At 34.7% G+C, this 17,553-nt stretch overlaps 1 protein-coding gene across 1 annotated transcript in view; it reads left to right on the top strand.

Annotated features, from left to right (window-relative positions):
- The window catches only part of HMCN1 (hemicentin 1), a 415,431-nt gene that overhangs the window by 262,048 nt on the left and 135,830 nt on the right, over positions 1-17,553 (top strand). The window contains exons 37-40 of the mRNA XM_081299050.1: positions 3,214-3,315; positions 4,108-4,284; positions 4,935-5,089; positions 6,557-6,680. Coding sequence (XP_081155176.1) covers positions 3,214-3,315; positions 4,108-4,284; positions 4,935-5,089; positions 6,557-6,680 — 558 coding nt within the window. The remainder of the gene's footprint in view (positions 1-3,213; positions 3,316-4,107; positions 4,285-4,934; positions 5,090-6,556; positions 6,681-17,553) is intronic.

The raw sequence follows: 17,553 nt of genomic DNA, 5'->3' as shown, positions 1-17,553 counted from the left end.
GTCAGCTGGCCTTAAAGTAGAGAGATTATCCCTAAATATCTTGATGAACCCAATATAATAATCATAAGCATCCTTAAATGTGGAAGAGGGAGGCACAATATCAGAGCAATATGTCCCTTAAGACTCCTCACCACAGATTAGACTTGAAGATGAAGAAAGTGACCACAAGTCAAGGAATGCAAATGGCCTGTGGAAGTTGGAAAAGGCAAGGAAACTGGTTCTCTTCTAGAAACTCCAAAAAGTAACTCAGCTGACACCTTGATTTTTAACCCAATGAGGTTTTATTGGACTTTGGACCTACAAAACTTTTAAGTTTTATTGTTTAACCTACCAAGTTTGGGATAATTTATAATAGCAGCAATAGAAACTAATTTTTCGTGGCTTCCCAAAAATTCCATAAAGTTCGTTTTTATGGACTTGAAAATACCCTCCAATAAGAGGTTGGTTGTGCTGAGAGAACTCTTGAGTCTGATTAAATAAAGGCAAATCCTGCAAATGATTTTTAAAGAGGGGACCAAATAGCTCAAATTATAACAGTTCACTTAGAATGGTGCTTTTAAGTAGCCCCAATCCTATTCTGTTCTATACACTATCAGATAGACTGTTTACACACACATACACACACACACACACACACACAGTGATTATGAAACCATTTGTTTTCAACTTTGGCTGGGCTAGGGCAACTTTAGATGGGCATGGGGTGAGTTAAACTATACAGAGGCATACTATTCTTAGTGAGGTTTAGCTGTTTTCTTTTTCCTTGAATAAGCAACTTCTTGGATTGGTGAAAAAGATAATTTTAACAATTTTTTTCCAGTGATCTTACTTCCTTAGATGTTTCAAGACCTTACTCTGCCATTCTTTCTGAAATTCAGTCTTTTATTCTTTAAGTTCTCACGTGAGAAATAGCGAACCCCCTCTGTAGATCTTGTATTTCTTTTTCCCACCATAATGTCTCATTTCACAGCTGTGTCTGTGAAAGCCGCCAACGAGCACTTTACCCCAGAGGCTTCAAGTGAGTTTTTAAATAACTGTTTTGAAAGAATGTGCCACAGGCTGGTTATTTCTCCCTTTGCAGATGGAAAAGTCAGCCAGCCATATTTAAAGATTTATTTGTCCTTAGATACTGTTTTGGTGATCAAAATTCAGTGTATAAAACAGAAACATTTTAGGCACTTAAACAGGAAGGGTTAATATACGGAATTAAATGTATACAAGAGGAATATGCAGGAGTGAAGGAGGATGGATTTGTGGGCTGAGTCTTCAGGAACAACTGTCAGATAAGAGATCTGACCTGCACAAACATCTACCTCTGAGGACAGACTTCATTTTAATCTTGTCAAAAAACAACTTTGAATCTTATTATACTTTTGTTTGTTTTCTTTGGTCTTGTGTTTTGCTTATATTTTTACTATTTCTTTATTTATAGCCTCTTTTTTGGTTTATTAGTCTTTTTCTAGATTCTGGGTTGAATACTTAAAAACACTTATTTTAAAAATTTAGTCATTTTTAAAATATGTTAATTAGGGTTTAGGATTTTCTGTACATACTATACTGCTTCGGTGAAATCCTATAATATCAATCAATTTCACTCCAATTTGTTTTTTTAAACTTATACTTTTATTTTTATTTTTATTTTATCTTTAGTGAGGATGTATCCTATGTATATAGCTTTATACTTTTTTTATTGATTTCTATTCCTTTATTATTATATCTTTATGTGATTGTAAAATACTGATATTTTTGTGGTATAATAGTCTATTTTGAATACTCCATTGGCATTTGAAAAGAATATATAATCTCTTTGGTAACAACAGATACACACAAACATGCATACACAATCTGAATGGTAAATTTTATTTTTCAAATCCTTTGTGACTTTAGTTGTTTCATTATTCAATTTCTGAGACAGGCATATTGAACTAATTTTCCTTGCTTTTTAACAATTTTTACTTTGTTATTCAATGCATAAAACATTGCCATTAAAAAGGATTACTCATGAATTGCAACATTTGAACCAATGTAAAGCATATTGCTTTATCATTTTTAAAATTTTTGTTTTGTCTACCAATTTGTCAGAAATTGATGTCAAATTGTCGTTTGGATGTATCTTTGTTGGGTTTTTCATTAAAATTCTTTTTGTGCTTTTTACCCACTTGGATTTTTTAATTAAAAAATTGTTAACTCATCAGAGTTTTAAAAATCTTAATTTTAAAAAGATTTTCAAAGGTATATTAAATAAGGAGATGAATTCATTCACATCTATACTATTGATTTATATATTTCATTTTTTTCCAACACCTTATTTAATTCTAATCATTTTCTGATGTGTTTGTTTCCTTTCTCTTTTCTGTTTTTTTTTTTTTTTGTAGATTAATGGATTAATTGATTGATTATACATGGATGGGTAATCTCTAGTGCATCAAATGACTTAAATTTAGCAAATCTTTAAAATGTATTTTTTTCTGCAAACTTCAAATGCTAATTTTTATCTATGAGATCATTTCCAAGCAGACAAAACCTTTAGACTCTTGTAAGTTTTTCATTCGGGTATCCTTCCCACACTCCTTGAGACACTGTTGAAAATACCCCCCATTGATGGTCCAGGTTGTTACTCCTTGTACCTTTGCCTGATAGACTTTCCACATTCCTGTTTTCCAACTACACTAAATAACAGAGCACCATTATTAGCAATTGTTTAAAATTGGAAGCATTTTTTTTCCTGTTTTAATTGTGTCAGAGAAAAGCATGCTAAAAAAATAAACCCAAAATATCATTCCAACATTTTTTTTCTGAAATGATCTAAGATAGTATTAGCCAAGATAAAGTCAGATATTTTGAGACCTATTTATTTCTTCTATATTGGAAGAGTTCAAATGAAGTAGATTGCGTATAGCTAAAGATAATTCATCATCAGACCAGACGGATTAATCGGAATTTTGAAAGTATTCATTTAATGTTCTTTGACTACACTCCTAATCTACAATCCTAAGGATTTTCTTATTGGAAAATAATGATCCAGAAAATCTATGAAGATTTTTTTTCTATCCTGTTCTTCAGTTCTACTTAATAGTATATTTTATTTTATTTTCAAATATGTCAGTGTATATATGAGAGAAAGGAAGGAAGAAATAAAATTATAATTTGCAGAGTAAGCAATTCAGTGTAAACAGCCCACTGATATCAATTACCCGATTGGACCTCTTGTAGAACCACCCAGCCTGGAAGACGCAGGGAAGATGCTCAATGAGACAGTGGTGGTGGACAACCCCATACAGCTGGAGTGTGAGGCTTCTGGGAATCCCTCACCTGGTAGGTTGACTTTTGAACACTGTAATTTATTAACATTTTAAGATTTCTGGGATTGACTGAAATTGTTTATGAATGTAATGGACTAATTTCTAATTACTAATAAAAAGGCTATAGAATATGTTTCAAGAGTAAAACACTAGTAAGAATGTCATATGAATGATATTTTTGAATTTCATTGCTTTTAGTTGCATCAAATAATTGATCCACTTAATGTTGAAATTTGTAAATTGTCTTGTCCGTATTGTGGCCACAAAAACCACAATTGAGTTTTATGTACATTCACGTTGAAAGTATATTTTTAATTTTTAAAACTATATTAACAAAGTTGACCAAATTGATTCTTAATCACAGTCATTCTCATGAGACTCTGGTTTTGTTTTGTATACATTCCCATCATGGGTAGGTTCTTCATCTGGATTAATAGTACTATAAAATTTTGAAGCCAATAGTGTGTATGACTTGTGATTTTGATTAGATCTTTAGACAAAACTTTATAGGAAATACACAATAAAAAGAAATACAACAGATTTAAACTTTACTATGAAACAATATTGATATATTAGAGACAATATAAAGAATATCTTCTTGTTAACATTTCAGAACTCATCTTGAAATTTGATGTTTTTCCTAACATTCTCTTAAAAATCAACCCTAAAAAATGTTTATTTAAATAGATGAAGCTCAAGCAATAAGATTAAAGTCAAGCAAGTGTAGCTACTTCAATTAAGTTCCAACTTAGTATATTGATTTTTTTTTAATTGACATAGACCTTTTCTGCCCTTCCCCTTTCAGTTATTACCTGGTACAAAGATAACCACCTACTCTCAGGCTCTCCCAGTATCACTTTCTTGAATAGAGGGCAAATCATCAATATTGAAAGTGCCCAGATCTCAGATGCTGGCATATATAAATGTGTGGCCATTAACTCTGCTGGAGCTACAGAATTATTTTACAGTCTACAAGTTCATGGTAAGTACTGCCTCTCCTGGATTCATCCAGGGCTAAGGAAGCATTCTGTAAAATTCTAGAGAAAATATTTCATGAAATGTGTTACTTTCTTTTCTATTTAAGGACCCAGTGTTCTAAAACCAATAAACATTCTTAATCCTGGTGCCTATTAAAATGCTCAATTTTCACATGCTGCTCTCAACTTGTTTTAAATGAATTATTGAAATAGTCACTGATGTTCTAACAGAATCGTTAGTATTAAATGTTTCCAAGTTATCGTCTCTAATAAGGCTTTTCAAGAGGAGTTGGCAGTTAACACAGGATAGTGGATGCACGCACGCGCATGCGCACACACACACATCTGGAGATAGAAATAAAGCCACTCTATCATTAAAAACTGAGTTGCCAAACAAACTAATGAAACTTCCTTTTCTTCATCTTTAAAATGGAGTTATTGATACTTGCCCTATTTATCTCACAGGATGACTGTGATTCTCTTTCAAATAACAGATGTGGAAGAACTTACCAAAAACAAAGATTCAAACAAAGCAAAATTTAAAAAAAAAAATCAACCCGTAAGAAGACATTAGTATGGGTATTGTGTATGGTTTTCATTATTTTCTCGTGACATACCCTGGGTTTGTTAACATACTTGACTTTTATTTTTTCAGTTCCCCCATCAATTTCTGGTAGTAGTAATAATATGGTGGCGGTGGTGGTTAACAATCTGGTGAGGCTGGAATGTGAATCCAGAGGGATACCTGCCCCAAGTCTGACCTGGTTGAAAGATGGGAGCCCGGTCTCCAGTTTTGCTGATGGAATCCAGGTAGCCTCTTTCATTTACTTAGATAAATCTACCACCCATGTATTCAATACAGGAAATACAGACATGTGAAGCTGTTGAAGAGATTTAGGGAAAAAGAATTAACAAATGTTATTTTAAGAAATTACACATAAGCACCCATAAATACCCTGGACACACAATTGGGATATCTAAGCAATCTGTTGAAAGCTTAGTATTTCCAAGAGTTCCCCTGCCTCACATATAAGTATTATATTTTACCCATTTTTTAATATACCTATTCTTTTCTATCTGTCCCCAATTCTTACTCCTACCACAGTGATTGCTCATCAACAATAAAAGCAGGAATTTTCTAGTAGAGTTTGTATCTAAATATCTAGAAATAATAATGAATCTGAGAACCAAATAGAATATGTATACTTGTATAAAAACATCAAAGAATAGAAGTAGAAAACTTAGAATGGAAACATAAGAAACACTTTGAGTCTCAGAAAAAAAATTAAGTGCATTATTTTATTAACTCAATGTTAAAAACGCAGAAACACACACAAGCATTCCTTCATTTGTGCTTCACTCTGTTTTCCTTTACAGATATTGCAATTTGTACAGATTAAGATTTTTTTGTCAACCATGCATTGAGCGAATCAGCACCATTTCTTCCAACAGTGCAGATGATCATTGCATTTTTTCTTAACCAATAAAGTATTTTTAAGTAAGATACACACACACACACACACACACACACACATTGTATTTTGGACTTACTGCTATTTCACATAATAGACCACAGGACAGTGTGAACATAACTTTTATATACATGGGGGAACCAAAAAATTTGTATGACTTGCTTTGTTACAATATTTGCTTTATTGCAGTAGAACCAAACCCAAAACATCTCTGAGGTATGCCTGTGTCTAATTTAAAGTCTAATTTTATTTTGCCTAGCAGAGAACTTAGTTCTCCTAACCCTCATTTCATCTGATATTTAAAAATATCTAACCTTTTAGAATTTGGAATCATTAGAAGATCATGAGTTAATGTCACTATTTAAGGGAACCATTGATCCATGGGATAAAAGGACAAAGAAGAGAGATAATTTGTTTGGGCTATGACTTTGTTCTTGACCATAACTTTTTACTTATTTCTAAAAGAAAAATAAGGAGACTTAGCTCCTCTTATTTCCACTTCTCTTTGTTCCCTGTGTGTGTGTGTGTGTGTCTCTCTCTCTCTCTCAATTATGAATGGACTTTGACTTGTTCTTTATGCTGTACATTGACCTGCTTTCAATGATGATTACCCAGTTTGGTTCTCATCTCTCACAGTCTTCCACTGAGAAGATGAGCAGGGGATTCTATTTCCCACTTTAAAATGTCCAAGTGAAAATTCTCCTAGTGGCAAATGCCCATTCATCAGCCTTAGAAAACAAGAGGGAAAGTACACCTACCATTCTCATGGGGCATGTTGATGATTTAGCTTTCTTTTCATTGGCAGGTTCTCTCTGGGGGTCGAATCTTAGCATTGACCAGCGCACAAATAAGTGATACAGGGAGATACACCTGTGTGGCAGTGAATGCTGCTGGGGAGAAGCAAAGAGACATTGACCTCAGAGTACATGGTGAGACCTGCTACTAATTATTTCTGCTCTGTGTAGATGTGTTTGGGTCTTGAGTTTGTCAAGGAAGTTAAGGGAAGTTGTTAAACATAAATATAAAAAACGATGAACAGAGGAACTATATTACCTGATGGACTCTTTCTGCTTTACATTTTTATTTATCCCTTTTAAAGTTCTGGGATTTTGCAATATGCACATTCATCCTGGAGGGTGTGGTTTTATAGAGTGCTTTAAGGAACAGGACTGTGGATATCAGTTCTGCAATTGGGAAGACATAATCTTCTCACTAAAGCAAATACCTGCTCCAGTAGCTCTCATCATCTATTCTACACAGTCATTATTTTATTATTTTAAATGATATTTGCAGTCACTGTATTTTGTGACCAATACTATGTCTATAAATTCAAAGCTATTTGGGAAGCCAAAGTTAAACCAGATTTACATGTAGACAAAATTCAAGTGTTTTTCGTACCCACAATGTTGTCATGTGGTAGAGAAGGTAATACCTGGTTTCGTCACAACAGAAGTCCCCCAGAAGGACCTCCATTCATTGATGATGCCTGTCATTCCACATCTGTTGCAGACTTCATTCAGTGTCTTATATGCATTGTATTCCTTGGTTCATGGAATAATGAAATTGTTTCTTCCGTGGCCCATTGTGGAGTATCTGCTTGATACAGGTCTAAAGTCCTGCTTCCTTCCAAATAACTCATTTTTATTGGAAACACACATACACACACATACACACACATACACACACACACACACACATCCAGAATACATATATATCCAGATCATGAGGATCATGTGGAGTTTTCTTTGTAAATTTGACAAAAACAAATGTATCACAAATAATTAATCACATATTTTCGGTAAAAAAAAAAAAATCTATTCTTTCAACATTGATACCATATATTGTTTAATATAAAAAATCCTAGGAGGCATGGGTATACTACCAAAGGACTCTCCATTGTCTTTTTTTCCTATTGCTACTGTAGTTGACATGGGTCTGCCTCCAGCCCCTGGATTTGCTGGTGTATTTTAGGTAACAGGTTTGTAATATCCAATCCCAGGGATTCTAATTCATTCACTGAATAGGGTCACTGTTATGCTTTCTAAAAACTAGGAGACTGCCTTTCTAAAATATCTTGAGAGAGAGAGAGATTTTAGAAAGGCACTCTGTCACATACTTAGCCTGACGAGAAAGATCATCAGGCTAAGTATGTGACATAACGGCTCCTTCAGTCATTAGGCGGCTTCACAGCAGTTTTCATTGGGTCTTAGTCAACAGTGAAAATCTAGGTTCAACTCCTTCCATTTCTGCCCTGGCTAATGTCAAGGGTGGGCCTGGGAGATGAAGAACTGTTATTTCCCAAGAGTTAATAGAAACATTCATCACTATTCTTTATCAGTTTCTAAGGTACTTGTATCCCATCTCCTTGGACTAAAAACAAGGATCTTTTCTCTGGTATAAAAATAAAATGATTAAAAGAGCTATAAAATAAAGATAGATTTTGATAGTTTCCAACCTATGTTCCATTAGCATTCTTTCTATACATTTTATTCTTATATTAGCATTCTCAGCAATCTTGAGTCTACTTGGATCCTAGTGAATGTTAATCTCCACTGGTAATTCCCCTTAGATTTATGTTGTAGAGTATGGGCATGGTAGGAGAAATACACAGTGTATAAGATAGTTTCCTATAAATGCAAGAATAATTATTTAAAGAATTTCTTCCTGGCTATAAATGTTAAGATAGTGAAATAAGAGAATTGATTTTTTAAAAATATTTGTATTCTTGAAGCACCTCTTCTTTAAACCTAAGCTCAGAAAACCTTCTTATGGTGCTCACAGTGCTCAGCATCTCAGGAAGTATAGCCTGGTGGCAATTCTGACTTTGGTAGTTATATTCGGTAGGTATAATGTGTAGAAAGAGTTACAAGTTCAGAGCATGCTCTTTCCTAAGCAGCATAACCCCAGCACAAAAGGGAGAAAACAGCTAAGGAAGCGGAAGACTTGTTTTCATCTCAGACTAAATAAAAGTTGGAAATGAAAACCAGGACAGGAAAAAAGATACGTGTGTTTCAGTAATATATATGTGCTCAACTGTAATTAGATTTGCTTTAAGTTTCTTAAATGAATGCTCCATTATTTTTGCATTTTTTGCAGTTTTAAAAATCTGGTTCCTTTTATATTTGAATCAACTTACTTAGCTGTAAAGAAGAGTAATTGAAGGAACAATATTTAGAAATAAATCAGATTTTGTAGTCTTGGATTGTTGCTGTGTTTCACTTCTGTGGTCATGAGGAAATCATGCTCTTCTGTAAATTCTACAAATAATGAAAGACAAACTATTTTATACAGCTCATGATACTTTTTTTTTTTATCCAATAAGACCAAACTTGACCCAAAATTATTTCTAGGCTGTTCTACTCAGGCTTTCCAGTGCTGAAGCTTGTGAATATAACCATTTTCATGATATCTTTGAAAGTGACATTAATTATACTTATAATTAAGTATAAGTATAATAAGTATAATTTAATTATACTTATAATTTTAATAACAGTCTTAATCTTTTGGGGGGGTGTGAGAACTACCGGGAATTGAACTCAGGGGCACAAAACCATTGAGCCACATCCCCAACCCTTTTTTGTATTTTATTTGGAGACGGGGTCTCAATCTCACTGTTTCTTAAGCCCTCGCTAAATTGCTGAGGCTGGCTTTGAATTTGCGATCCTCCTGCCTCAGCCTCCTGAGCCACTGAGATCACAGGCAGGTGCCAGGCAGAGATCTTTATCTTGAACAGACTAGTCACATACCTTCTAGCTAGTGTGTCGCATATCAGAAACAATCCCACTGTTGTCCCGTGGATAACTTTGAGAGCTGGACCTCTTTTGTGCACTATGAAATTTAGCAGTAGGAGTATCACACAAATGCTCTGTGGCCTGTTTCAGCCACCGTGCAGGGCGTTTCTTCCTTTAATGTCCATTGCTTTGGGTTTAGCACAAGCCTGCGCCCAGAAACTGGACACAAACGCACCCTTTGTTTCACAGACCTTTCCCACTGAAGCAGACAGGGTAGCAGAGAAGCCTCGTGGTTGTGGTTGTGGAAACGCAAATGCTGCTAGTCACATTTGATTGGATTCCTTGTCATCTGGCCACATGGTGGAGTATTAAGCATGGAACTGTGGCTAATGGACTATAATAATGTTCCTCACCACAAAAATCTCATTTCTACCAAAACATTTGGAAAGACCCTCAGAATTCATTTGAATGCAACTTAGCTTTTCTTATGAAAACAAAAAAACAAAACCAAAACAAATTCAACAACTACTACAAATATAATAAGTTTTCTACAACCCTAGGTGGTTATGGGATATAATGAGAAATGGTCAAGGAAATTCCCCTCTGTGATTTTTTTGGGGTGTGTCCCTTTATGACAGTTCTGATTTCATCATTCATTTCTCTTTTCCAGTTGATTTTATATACAGGTTTGAAAGAGTCCTTTATAGATTATGGAGCCCACTTTCCCTTTCTTGACAGAGCTATATAAAACCATCTGAGGCTGGGTGCGGTGGCGCACTCCTGTAATCCCAGCAATTTAGAAGGCTGGGGCAGGAGGATTGCAAGTTCAAAGCCAGCCTCAACAACTTAGTGAGGCTCTAAGCAACTCAGTGAGACCCTGTTTCTAATAAAATAAAATACAAAAATGAGCTGGGGATGTGGCTCAATGGTTAAGCACTTCTGGGTTCAATCCCCAGTACCAAAAAAGAAAGAAAAAATATACCATCTGTGACAAATGATTGTTTACATTTTAGTATACTCAAATGAAGGAGATTTTTTAACTTTCTCCAAGAATATATTTCAGCTTCTGACAAGCCATATAGCCAGAGAATTCTAATTTTAATCTCATTAAAATTTTAACTCATCTTCTCCTTTTATGTAACTGCATATTTTACAGCTTTCACTGATTTAGTTTGTTTTTTATTGTGTCACTTATCCCCCATGGTCTTTGTTCCATAGAAAGATGGCAAGGCATCATGGAAAACAAAAAAGAACTTCATATCATGCCGGGGGCCAGCCCCGGCGGGGTCCAGGGAGTCCCGAAGGAGGAGTGGCGTCGGCGAAATGATGAGACAGGAGTCGTTCCCTTTGAGCAATCTTCAGAGAGAGAGCTCAAACAGCTTTTCTCTGGGTCCCCTTTTTATTACAATTTTTCTCATCATTATAGATTCACAATACGTCATTGATTATATAACTTAAAACTTTGCCAAGACATGACATTTCCTTAACCATGATTGAGAGCACACCGATCTACATTCTTCCAGGATATGACCCCCAGCCATACAATCATCAAAGTACAGATTCATCAATAAAACATGTCACCAATTTACATCCTTCAGATTTTCCCAAGATTTACTATTTTTCCCAAGATGTTATTTCCTTATTAACTAACGTCAAGCTACGTAACCAGACTCTAAGTCTCCTAATTAATCATTAACCTAAAGTACACCTGCACTTTATTTTTAATCTAAAATTCCCATCTAAAAAAGTCCCTTTAAATCTTATATTTAAAATGTCCTAAAGTTTATGAATCATCCTTAAAGTATATCAGAAACCTATATAGCTAAAGACTTAATAATTTCTAAACTTAAGAATCTAAATAATATTTTTAACATTATTCTAAAACTGTGTCTTATAAAGCTATTTTAATTAATTTCTAAATTTATTTTCATAAAACTGGTTGAGCTGCTTTCTCAGAGAGTTTCTTTTGTTTCTCAGTCAAGGTACACTAGTTCTCAAAGAATTTGTTTCTCAGTCAAGGTGTACTAGTTTTCAAAGAGTTTGTTTTTCAGAGGATGATTGTTGTCTGTTATTAGGTTTGTCCACAATGTACTAAGATAGAAGAATAGCCTTTTATTTTGTCCTTGATATGCTGAGGGGTGGGTAGCAGAACAGCTTCCAAGGCATGAACTACCTGTTCTGTTCTAGCCATCTGAAATTTAATTGTTTGGCATTTAACATACTCATGCCTCCTGTGAGAAACATAAGCATGAACATGCAAAGTCCCAATTACATAAAAAAGGGTCTCATGGTTTCGGTTACCCACCAACCAGTGTGGCTTTGCCAGCATTCATCCTCACTGTGACCCTGTCAAGACAGTGGGAGAGCGGCTTTGCCAACACTTTTTCTCACTGTGACCCTGTCAAGACAGTGAGTGGGGGATCGCCTTCACCAATTCCCCCTCTTTTATTTTTTAAATGAAGTAACTTTAGTTCCAGATGGGCTGAACGAATTCCACGACTCAGCAATCTGAACAGGACTGGAAGGACGGAAATAAGAACAAGAATAATTAAAATACTTAAACCACTATTAATTAAGATGGAAAATAAAGTTTTGTTGGAGACTAAAGAATTTAATTTGGAAACAAAAGTGTTAGCTAATTCTGGAATGGTTGTTTCTGAAATATGTGTCTGGCTAATGTCTTTAATTTTTTCCTGTAATTCATCTATATCTAGAGTTAAATTAGTGTTTTTCCATAACCCTCGTAAATGACATTGTATCTGAGACCATGTTTGTTTAGAATAGTTATATGTGTGAGGAGTAACACAAATCCATTTATATTGAGAATGACATCTAGTTGTCATTCGAGTTTTTATGTTTTGAATTTGATTACCAATGTAAAGGACAGCCTCTTCTAAAGCATTAACTCTAGCTTCTAACTTCCTATCTATATGTTCTTGAATCATAAGTGCAGTAGAAATATTTTTTGACAACTGATTTACATGATGAGCAGTATGAACTTCTTTAACTAATGCAGTGGTGGAAGCAACTATGGACCCTATTATACCAATTAATGCTGAAATTCCTAAAATTAAGGTAGCTACAAAACGTTTAGGTCTAATTAAGGCTTGATTAACTAAATCTAATGTTTGTAACCCAGGATCATCATACCAAATAGAATCTAATTTAACAGGCAACATAACATAAGAAGGTTGATGTACAATTAAAATATGATTGGATGTTGATATGCTAGAATTAATACAATTTGTTAACGTACAACCTTTACAAACAACATCATAAGTTTCATCTTCTAATTTTGAAATCTTTAGTGTTCCTTGATTTTTAAGTAATATTGCATAAGGAGATCCTACACAAGCTGTAACAAAATGACTCTCAGATATTAAAGAAGGCCTACTCATATATATTATGTCTAAAGAAGCCAATAATCTATAAAGTTCTGTATAAATCTGATAATGTTGTTTAATTTTAGTAAAATATAAAGGGGCAATCCATCCATCTGTGAACCATTTATCTGTGGGTTCAAGTGGAACGCTCCTAATAATTCGTATTTGAGGAGTATTCCATGAAGGTGATGATAAAATTTTAGGAGGCTCATATTTAGATTTAGAAATAGAAAAATCATATATTGGAAAAGAAGAATTTTTTGGAAAGATTTTAAATCCTCCTTTAATAAACATACATGTATGCCACATTGGAAATCCAAATTGTTTATCTATTTTTACCCGTGAATGATCAGGTTCTTCACAATCTTGAAACATAGGAGGGGGCTTTACTGATGGCAAATTTTGTTTAAAATCGGGAAAATCTAAAGTTAAAATAGAAAGCATCCAAGCATCCATGATATCATTTTCCTCATTTGGAGAAAATGTCATAAAAATTCTATAATTAAGTGGTATGCAGCCCACAATTGGAGTAATATTATAACTAAAACACAGAGGAGGTAAATGACTATGACCCTTAAAATTAAAATTATGAGTTGATATAGGAGTAATAAAAGAATTAGATTCACCCCCCAGGAGATTAGTATTATTGGTAAATACCTTAATATTTCCTTTTCCCCAAGTAGTGAGATGAAATAAAGGTGGATCAGGATAATATGTTCAATAATATTCAGAAGACACATTGGTTACCTGACAGGCAAGAATAGCTAGCATAGCAACAAACATTTTTTCAGGAGTGCAGGGGTTTGACTGAGTAGAAATAAGTTCTCGAGCTTGATGAGTCAATTGTTTTAATTGTCCCCAAGTTGGTAATTCTGCAAATCTTGTAGAAGATGATCGTCTGAATAAGGATTGAGGGTCATCAAAGCTCATTCGGGAGAAAGATGGAATCAAGGTAGTTATCAAATCTTCCTCAGGAACCGTGGTCAATGGTGAGGCGTGTCGGAGACTCGGAGGGCACGATCTGTTCCGCTTTCTGGTCCGGAGGCTGGACATAGGGTCGAATCAGTCTGTCAGGAATCCAAATGGGGGAATCAGCGTCCTGTGGGAAGACACAAGCATATCCTCGCCTACAAGTTAGTAATACATCAGGTCCTTTCCATTTACCTGTCAAAAGATCTTTCCATTTTACCAAGGGTTTTGTTGATATTTTTTCATTTTCCCAATGTCTTAACATGGGAGTTACTCCTTTATAATCACAATTAAGATGATTAATCACAAACAAAGCATGTTGTAAAACATGATGAGGAGAACTATATTTATATTCTCCTTCTTGAAGTTTAGTAATTTGAGCTTTCAATGTTTGATGAGCTCTTTCAACTATAGCTTGTCCTTGAGGATTATAAGGAATTCCTGTAGAATGAGAAATTTTAAACATATCACAAAATTTTTTAAAAGCATTTGAAGTGTAAGCTGGTGCATTATCTGTTTTTAATGTTTTAGGCACTCCCAAATATGAGAAACAAATAAACAAGTGTTGCACTACGTCTTTGTATGTTTCTCCAGTTTTTGTTGAGGCAATAATCACATGAGAAAAAGTATCAACAACAACATGAACATAACTTAATTTTCCAAATGAAGGAATATGAGTAACATCCATTTGCCATAAATCATTAGGTCTTAAATCACGAGGATTAACTCCCATGGGTAGAGTTGGCAATAATGATGGACAGGTTTGACAATTTTTGACAATAGTTCTAGCTGATTCCCTAGGGATATGAAATTGTTGTCGAAGGGCAGAAGCATTTTGATGATGTAAAGCATGACTAGCTATAGCTTCCTGAACAGTAAGAATTTGGGGTCTGGTTAATGAATTTGCCAATGCATTGCCTTGTGACAATTTTCCTGGTAAGTTAGAATGTCCTCGAATATGTCCTATAAAATAAGAATGTTGTCTATCTAAAATTAACTTTTGTAAAGAATTTAAATGATGAAAAATTGTAGTCTTATGTTGAGGAAGAGAAGCTGTTTCTATATGAGGAAAAATTTTCACAATATACTGAGAATCAGTATATAAGTTAAACATTTGATCTTTTAATTGGGTAAAAGCCATAATTACAGCTATTATTTCTGCTCTCTGAGCAGAGGTTTCTTCTGTCTATTGAACATAGGTTTTATCATTAATAACTAAAGATGCTAGTCCATTTGAGGATCCATCAGTGAAAACCAAAGCTGCTGGTTGAGGTAAAGGTTCAGAAGAAAATAATTTTGGAAAAATAACAGGGTTATTCTTAACTAAATATAACAAAGGGTGAGATGGCAGATGAAATTTAATATGACCACAATATCCCTGTAAAGCTATTTGCCAATCTTCAGAATGTTCCATAAGTGTATTTAATTGATCTCTGGAATAAGGAATCACCAAATTATGCATTTCTTTCCCAAATAACTCTTTACTTTTATGTCTTCCTTTTATTATTAATAAAGCAATCATAGTAGGGTATGAGCAAATAACCTTTTTAGAAGTAACCGGCATATGAATCCATTCTAAAGGACCTGACTGCTCAGGTGACTGCTGCTTCTTCTAAATTATCTTTATTTTCTAAACAAGACTGATCCTTCTCCTCATCTTTTTTTAGGACATAAGTTTCACTTCTAGAGTCCTTCCTTAGGGGAGTTTCTTCAGTAGGGACAGTTAAGTTAATCTTATTTAGGATTTCAGCTTCTTGAGCTGGATCTAACATATCTTTTAAGAGATTCCATAATGCTATAGTATCTACAGGCATATTTTCTGGTCCATAATTAGAGTAAAATGCTCTTAAAGCTTCTCCTATTTTCATCCATGTTTTTAGATCTAGGGTTCCCTCTTCTGGGAACCAAGGACAACATTCCTGAATAAAATGAAAAAACCTCTGTAATTGTGAAGTGGGAACCTGAACTCCTTTTTTTCTAAGCATATGTTTAACAATATCAATGAATAATCCTCGTTCCTTGGATTCTGTACTTCCCATTTTTCTTTTACCTAATTACCCACTCTCACCTGTTCTACTAACAGGGGGCTCGCGAAACCCACGGGTAATGTCCTATCCACTCCGAAAACAAGGGGGCAAATGCCGAGGGGGCTTACCTTTTAGGTGCCGAGGGGGCTCACCTTCAGGTGCCGAGGGGATTACCTTCAGGTCCCTGTTCGGGCGCCAATTGCCGGGGGCCAGCCCCGGCGGGGTCCAGGGAGACCCGAAGGAGGAGTGGCGTCGGCGAAATGATGAGACAGGAGTCGTTCCCTTTGAGCAATCTTCAGAGAGAGAGCTAAAGCAGCTTTTCTCTGGGTCCCCTTTTTATTACAATTTTTCTCATCATTATAGATTCACAATACGTCATTGATTATATAACTTAAAACTTTGCCAAGACATGACATTTCCTTAACCATGATTGAGAGCACACCGATCTACATTCTTCCAGGATATGACCCCCAGCCATACAATCATCAAAGTACAGATTCATCAATAAAACATGTCACCAATTTACATCCTTCAGATTTTCCCAAGATTTACTATTTTTCCCAAGATGTTATTTCCTTATTAACTAACGTCAAGCTACGTAACCAGACTCTAAGTCTCCTAATTAATCATTAACCTAAAGTACACCTGCACTTTATTTTTAATCTAAAATTCCCATCTAAAAAAGTCCCTTTAAATCTTATATTTAAAATGTCCTAAAGTTTATGAATCATCCTTAAAGTATATCAGAAACCTATATAGCTAAAGACTTAATAATTTCTAAACTTAAGAATCTAAATAATATTTTTAACATTATTCTAAAACTGTGTCTTATAAAGCTATTTTAATTAATTTCTAAATTTATTTTCATAAAACTGGTTGAGCTGCTTTCTCAGAGAGTTTCTTTTGTTTCTCAGTCAAGGTACACTAGTTCTCAAAGAATTTGTTTCTCAGTCAAGGTGTACTAGTTTTCAAAGAGTTTGTTTTTCAGAGGATGATTGTTGTCTGTTATTAGGTTTGTCCACAATGTACTAAGATAGAAGAATAGCCTTTTATTTTGTCCTTGATATGCTGAGGGGTGGGTAGCAGAACAGCTTCCAAGGCATGAACTACCTGTTCTGTTCTAGCCATCTGAAATTTAATTGTTTGGCATTTAACATACTCATGCCTCCTGTGAGAAACATAAGCATGAACATGCAAAGTCCCAATTACATAAAAAAGGGTCTCATGGTTTCGGTTACCCACCAACCAGTGTGGCTTTGCCAGCATTCATCCTCACTGTGACCCTGTCAAGACAGTGGGAGAGCGGCTTTGCCAACACTTTTTCTCACTGTGACCCTGTCAAGACAGTGAGTGGGGGATCGCCTTCACCAATATCAGAAGATTATTTGCCATCAATTAGTCATTTTATTTTTGCCTAAGCTATTATCTGTCACCCCTTTAATGTTTTGTATGCTGTGGGGTGAGTCTAGGTAACCTCTGTTATCTTCCAATTTTTAATTTTTGCTTCTGTGACTATGAAATTCATTTCTTTTGCAAAAATATGTGACTACATACTGAAAGTATATTTGCTTTAATTTGTTATTTCCAAAATGTTTCATGAGTGAGTTATCACTTTGAAAACCTTAAGCAGTCACATCTCTTCTAGAAATTTCTTAAATGTGCTCTTGTTGAGAACTTTTAGTTCTAAAAAAA

This window comes from Spermophilus citellus (genome assembly GCF_964194105.1).
Source record: "Spermophilus citellus genome assembly, chromosome: 6".
Classification (NCBI taxonomy): Eukaryota; Metazoa; Chordata; class Mammalia; order Rodentia; family Sciuridae; genus Spermophilus; species Spermophilus citellus.
This window is presented reverse-complemented; position numbering and strand designations above follow the sequence as displayed.